The sequence below is a fragment of the Podarcis cretensis genome (assembly GCF_951804945.1).
Source record: "Podarcis cretensis genome assembly, chromosome: 15".
NCBI lineage: Eukaryota > Metazoa > Chordata > Lepidosauria > Squamata > Lacertidae > Podarcis > Podarcis cretensis.
In genome coordinates, this window is record NC_137185.1 from 3,571,095 (window position 1) to 3,577,974 (window position 6,880).

The 6,880-nt window shown below is 47.8% G+C and overlaps 1 protein-coding gene across 3 annotated transcripts in view; it reads left to right on the forward strand.

The window, feature by feature from the left end:
• The window catches only part of ALDH3A2 (aldehyde dehydrogenase 3 family member A2), a 37,577-nt gene that overhangs the window by 28,894 nt on the left and 1,803 nt on the right, over window positions 1-6,880 (forward strand). For 2 of the 3 annotated variants that reach the window (XM_079955685.1, XM_079955686.1), the window contains one exon: window positions 4,609-4,726. The exons of the other annotated variant lie outside the window; for it this stretch is intronic. In XM_079955685.1, the coding sequence (XP_079811811.1) occupies window positions 4,609-4,689 (81 nt within the window). In that variant the 3' untranslated portion in view covers window positions 4,690-4,726. The remainder of the gene's footprint in view (window positions 1-4,608; window positions 4,727-6,880) is intronic. 3 annotated transcript variants of the gene reach the window in all.

The window sequence follows — 6,880 nt, forward strand, 5'->3', positions numbered from 1 at the left end:
ACATTTTATTCTTTTTTTTTAATCTTTCTGTTTATCTTAATCTGTATTGCATATTAAAGAGGGGAACTCGTGGAAGGGAACAGGTCGATTTTAGGGGATGGGAAAATATTTTTTTTAAATTGGGCCAATGATAATAATTTTAAAATTTGGGGTAAGAATTTGTTGAATCTATTTGAAAGAATTGGAATACAAGAGGGGGAGGGGAGGGGAAGTCCTGGAAAGATGCCAATGAAAATAAGGTTTTAAATTTGGATGTTTTTCTTTTTCTGTTATATTTGAAAATCTTTAATAAATATTAATAAAAAAAAAAAGTGATACCTCAGGTTAAGAACAGTTTCAGGTTAAGAACAGACTTCCGGAATGAATTAAGTTCTTAACCCGAGGTACCACTGTACAGGGTTGCTTTCAGATGTCTTCTAAAAGTCAGGTAGTTGTTTATTTCCTTGACATCTGGTGGGAAGGCGTTCCACAGGGCAGGCGCCACCACCGAGAAGGCCCTCTGCCTGGTTCCCTGTAACCTCACATCTCGCAGGGAGGGAACCGCCAGAAGGCCCTCAGCACTGGACCTCAGTGTCCAGGTTGAACGATAGGAGTGGAGACGCTCCTTCAGGTATACTGGGCCGAGGCCATTTAGGCCTTTAAAGGTCAGCACCAACACTTTGAATTGTGCTTGGAAATGTACTGGGAGCCAATGCAGGTCTCTCAGGACCGGTGTTATGTGGTCTTGGTGGCCGCTCCCAGTCACCAGTCTAGCTGCCGCATTCTGGATTAGTTGTAGTTTCCGGGTCACCTCCAAAGTTGGCCGCATGTAGAGCGCGTTGCAGTAGTCCAAGTGGGAGATAACCAGAGCATGCACCACTCTGGCGAGACAGTCTGCGGGCAGGGAGGGTCTCAGCCTACGTACCTCTGCTGGGAGACAGCAGAGGAATGGTTGGAGGCACCAGCAGAGACTCAGAGCCCGAGGAGTGGGGGGACGATGAGGGAGAAGACCAGGAAGAGAAGTCGGAAGCTGAAGAGCAACCAGGGCTTAGTGAGAAGGAAGAGGCTGTAACAGAGAGCAGTCCAGAATCAGAGTCAGAAGCTGGAGCAGGAGAGGAGGGAGGCCGAGAGGCTGAGATGTGTTTGGAGGGGCACAGGGGTCTCCCCTTCCTGCAGCAACAAGCCGCTCTCCAGCAGCCAGTGTGGTGCAGTGGTTAAGAGCAGTGGACTTGTAATCTGGTGAACCGGGTTCGCTTCCCCGCTCCTCCACATGCAGCTGCTGGGTGACCTTGGGCCAGTCACACTTCTCTGAAGTCTCTCAGCCCCTCTCACCTCACAGAGTGTTTGTTGTGGGGGAGGAAGGGAAAGGAGATTGTTAGCCGCTTTGAGACTCCTGAAGGGGAGTGATAAAGCGGGATATCAAATCCAAACTCTTCTTGTTCTCTCCCCCCTTGTCTCCCAGAACCAGGAGAGGCCCGAAAAGGGCAGAGAAGAAATTAGCGTCAACGCAGGCGTACTCTCAGATTGCGTAGGGAAAGGAGAGGAGGAGGAGAGTTAGGCAGCTGTGAGAAGGCAGGGATTTTCAGTTTCCACAACAGCTTCAGGGGACAAGGCCTGGCAGAGATGAGTCGCTGTACTCCTTAGGCCTGACGCTCCTGTGCAGATCGTGGATTTTTCGTGTGATTTACTGCTGGCTCGCTCCTGTCGGCCTTCCCAGCGGGGCTTAACTGGGAGCTAAGTTGTCCGTCCTTGCTGGGACTCTGCTGAAAGGAGGTGGGGTGTTGGAAGGGCTGTCGGGTCATGGAAAAAGGCGAAGGCCTGGTTCCCGGCTGCCCTGGAGGGCAGAACTAATGAGGTTGGGTAAACGGAGGGTAGATTTCAGCTGAACTTTAGAAGAAACATGAGAACAGTAGCATGGAAAGCAGGGAGACCCACGGTAGGAGGAGCCAGAGCAAAACAGTAGGCGGAGCTAGAGCCAGTAGTTCTGATTGGTTGTAAGAAGGCAGGCGGGGCGGGAGTTGGCTGAAGGCCAGCTGTGGTTGGTGCACTGTTTTAAGGGCTGTTCCTTTATGGGGGGTTTTCACGTCTTATTTTACTCCTGTTGTAAATCGCCCAGCAGCTTGTGCAAAAGGTGGCATACATTACTTAAGACAGAATGAGTGCTCACACATTCGTCTTTGTAAACCGCTCAGAGGCAACTGTAGTTCAGTGGTTTAAATATGTAAGTGAAATTGAATATATAATTTATCTGAATAATTGTGCGGGGGGCAGAGAAGGAGTGAGTGGGCTGCCCCCAGAAAGAGATGGAGTGGGAACGGTTTCTAAGACCCGTGTGGTTGTTTGCCCTGTTCTCTTGACCTAGGAATTTGGTTAAATTGGGGAAAATGTTGATTGTGGTCCTCTCTACACTTTTGCTCTGCTTGCTTTAGGCTGGTGCAGTTCATTTTTTCATTATCTTTACAGATTCTGTCATTTTTTTGTTACACCGTTGTCATTTACTTCTGTACATTTTTATTATCATTACTTCATCTCATTGCTCACCGCCTTGGGATTGGAAATATTCAGTGAAGAGCAGGTTATAGACGCACAGAAATAAAAAAATGAAGATAGGCACTGGGAGGCCCCATCTGATTCTCTAAATTCTGCTCTTCCAGCCCCCATTGCTGCCTTAAACCGGATTTTCTTCTTTGACATCATCGCCCAGCAACTTCCGGGTTGGCGCCATCGCCGAATGGCGGACTCCCTACGAGCTCCGGAGGGAGTCTGCTCGGCAGGGGCTGGGTTCTACCGCGCCGGCGACGCGGGGACCCTCAAAAACCATGGGCGCTGAAACCCATGGGCATGGTGACTCGGCTGGCACCGTTTGCGCCCCCCCCGACCACGCGAAGGAGCCTTTTTAAAGGCTGCGGAACGGGTGACAGGGGGGGGGGTGCTGTGAGTCCTCCGCTTCCCCTGCTGAGCGAAGCCGCATGCCATTTGGCGGAGAGCGCTGACTTCTTCCATTGAAAATCTGGACTTAAAAGAACAACCCGTGAGTAATTGGAACTTGGATTAAAAAGGGGAATAATTTTTTTCTTTAATTCGGAGCGAGCGGGTGAGGTATAAAAAGGAAGTCAACCTCCCCCCTGTTGTAGAGGAGCTAAAGCAAAGGACCTGACAACTAAGATCGAGCACAACCTTTTCTTTTGATAAAGATATTAATTTCGCGATGGAAAATTATAAGCTGGGTTGGAGGAGAAGAGTGGAATGTGAATTAAAATACAACCCCCCCCCCCCGGAAGCCCCGGGAGCGATCCGTGAGAGCGCCTGGAGAGGAGAAATAGAGGTTTTGACAGCTGTCAAAGGAGCTGCCAAAACTGAAGAACAAAAAGAGAACTTTGTTACGAGGACTTTGCTGGTTACATTTGTTATAAATTGGATATAAACTGTTTAAAACAAGGAATAATAAGTTATTTTGACTGGTGGGTGAGATCGGGAATGAAACTGAGTTACTATAATCCCTCTAGAGGAGCTGTGGGTTATTACAAGTATCGCTGGCATGGAATTTGAATCGGACATTTTATCTCCTGGGAAACTGCAGAAATGGAACACTATTTTGTCTACAGAGGTCTACACACTAAAGGAGACAATAGATTTATCTATTGAAGAATGGAAGGGACTTGACGTAATGTTTTGTTCCTGAATAACAAAGCCTCTGTAGAGGAATTACAAGCTTTTTGGAATTAGAACATTTGTGCAGGAGAGCAGGGGGAAAAAAAGAAAAAAAAAGAGGAGAAGATAGAACATCAAGAACAACAAGAAAAACAAGAACTGGACAAAGTTGGAAGATAGACCCTTTCTAAGATTGGACATTTGAAATTAAAGATGATTAAAAGACGGTAAAGATTATTAAAAAGACGGCAAAGCGGACTGGTGAAGGATTATGGCTTAGATTATGGTTCAGATGTGGGAGCTCCAGGAGACAGTGGATTTGATGGACATTGGGAACGCAACCGGGAAAGGGGGGAGGGAAATTTGGAATCCAAAGGGTGTTAAATTATATTTTATTCTTTTTTTAATTCTTTTATGTTAATCTGTATCTTATATTAAAGAGGGGAACTCGTGGAAGGGAACAGGTCGATTTTAGGGGATGGGAAAATATTTTTTAAATTGGGTTAATGATGATAATTTTAAAATTTGGGGTAAGAATTTGTTGAATCTATTTGAAAGAATTGGAATACAAGAGGGGGTGGGGAGGGGGAAGTCCTGGAAAGATGATATTTTAAATAAGGTCTTAAATTTGGATGTTTTTCTTTTTTTTGTTATATTTGAAAATCTTTAATAAATATTATTAAAAAAAAATAAAAAAAAGACATCATCGCCCAGAGGCAACCTTTTGGCTCTCCAGACGTTGCTGGACTCCAACTCCCATAATTCCACTGGCTGGTGGCCCTGCAGCCTGCTGGGAGTTGAAGTCCAACAACAGCTGCAGCCTCTGTATAGGTTCCCCAAGGCCTGACACTCCTCTGTGTGGGTGTGTTCCTTCCCCACAAGAACTCGGCCCACGAGCCCAACGCATGTTAAGTCTGCCAAAAGCAGGGGTTGCCCCCTTACCCAATCTATTTCTCATTTTCTTCTGGTTCTCCCCAGAACGGCTGGGTTGAGCTAGGGATTAAGACCTTGCTGGCTGCAGTGGCCACACAGAGAACGTGGAACCTCAGTAGGAAGTGATGAAACCCATATTCAAAGCCGGCGCCGTTCAGGGGAGGTAGGACTCTCCTTTCTTGCTATTCTGCACCCGTCTCCCGTGTGGCCCCTGCATGCGGCTTGCACAGATGCAGGGGCCGGATGATTTAAAAATGGCATGCGCTCGGTTGTGGCTTTCTGTAACTGAGCAGCATCAGGGAAAGAGTTTAGTTCAGGGGTGAGGAACCCTGGCGGTCTTGCAGACACGGTGGGTGTACAAAACCCATCATTCCAGCAAGATGATGAAGGGGATCAAAATGACTCCTCTGCTAGGAAAAAGTGGCAGCCATTGGGGCTTTTCGGTTCGGAGAAAAGGCAAGTCAGAGGTGACAGGATAATATGTAATAATAATAATAATAATAATAATAATTTATTATTTATACCCCGCCCATCTGGCTGGGCTTCCCCAGCCTCTCTGGGCGGCTTCCAACCAAATATTAAAATACAGTAATGCATCAAACATTAAAAGCTTCCCTAAACAGGGCTGCCTTTAGATGTCTTCTGAGAGTTTGGTAGTTGTTGTTCTCTTTGACATCTGGTGGGAGGGTGCTCCACAGGGCGGGTGCCACCACCGAGAAGGCCCTCTGCCTGGGTTCCCTGTAACTTGGCTTCTCGCAGTGAGGGAACCGCCAGAACCGCTGGACCTCCGAGTCCGGGCAGAACGATGGGGGTGGAGCCGCTCCTTCAGGTATACTGGGCCAAGGCCGTTTAGGGCTTTAAAGGTCAGCACCAACACCTTAAATTGTGCTCAGAAACATACTGGGAGCCAATGTAGGTCTTTCAAGACCGGTGTTATGTGGTCTTGGCGGCCGCTCCCAGTCACCAGTCTAGGATAGACTTCTATAGAATTATGCGTGGCATGGAGAAATTGGACAGAGAGAAGTTTTTCCCTCCTCTTAACACGAGAACTCGTGGGCATCTTCAGAGGTTGGCAGATTCAGGACAGATGGAAGGAATTGTTTCTTCACGCAGCGCATTGTTGAGGTGTGGAACTCCCTCCCACAAGAGTGGGGCTGGCTTTAAAAGAGGCTTCAAATGCTATCAGCGGCTCGGCTCTGCCTCGAATGTTGGAGGCAGTGATGCTTCTGAATACCAGTTGTTGGGAACTGTAGGAGGAGATTGTGCTCTTGGGCCCAGATTCTGCTTGCAGGTTCCCTATGACGGGCATCTGGTTGGCCCTGGGGAGAACTGGACTGGGTGGGCCATTGGCCTGAACAGCAGGTTCTTCTCATGTAACCTGTGGCCAGGCTACTGGCTGGGGGCGTTGGGAGTCCAGCAACACAGAATCATAGACTTGTGGAGTCAGCATCTAGTCCTGCAATGCAGAATCTCAGCTATAAACACATGATAGATGGCTATCCAATCTTCGCTTAAAGACCTCCAGTGAAGGAAGGAGAGTCTGCCATCTCTTGTGGGAGTCTGTTCCACTGTCAAATGGCTCTTATTGGCAGAGAGGTCTTTCTCAGTCTCCCCATCCCTGATCTAGCAGCACCTCGGACGCAAGATCTCTCATCGTTTTTGTGGATAACAAAAAGATCAAGTTATATCTTCCGGTATGCATCCTGGGGCCAATGAGATGCTTCTGTTTTTGTGTGTGGCTTGCAATGATCTGCTGATGAGTTTAGAGTGGGAGAGTTGGAAGGGACCCTGCAATGCTTGCTCCATTTGCGGTGGCCGCTTGCTATATATGACATGTGTCCATCGCTCACGAAAAAGACCATTTGTTGGCAAGCCCCCACAGAGCTGCTGCTGATCAGATTCTAAGAGCAGATGAGTCAACGGCGTGCCTCAGTTTAAGGCAGCATTGGACATTCCCTGAGAGCCAGTGTGGTGTAGTGGTTAAGAGTGGTAGTCACGTAATCTGGGGAACCGGGTTCGCGTCTCCGCTCCTCCACATGCAGCTGCTGAGTGACCTTGGGCCAGTCACACTTCTTTGAAGTCTCTCAGCCCCACTCACCTCACAGAGTGTTTGTTGTGGGGGAGGAAGGGGAAGGAGATTGTTAGCCGCTTTGAGACTCCTGAAGGGGAGTGAAAGGCGGGATATCAAATCCAAACTCTTCTCTCCTCTTCTTCTTCTTCCATGCATAGCTTCAGATTTCTATTTTTTTTCCTTTAAAAAACCACGCACAAATGAAGGAAAACACACCACAGATTCAAAGAGCTAATGGCGTTCAAT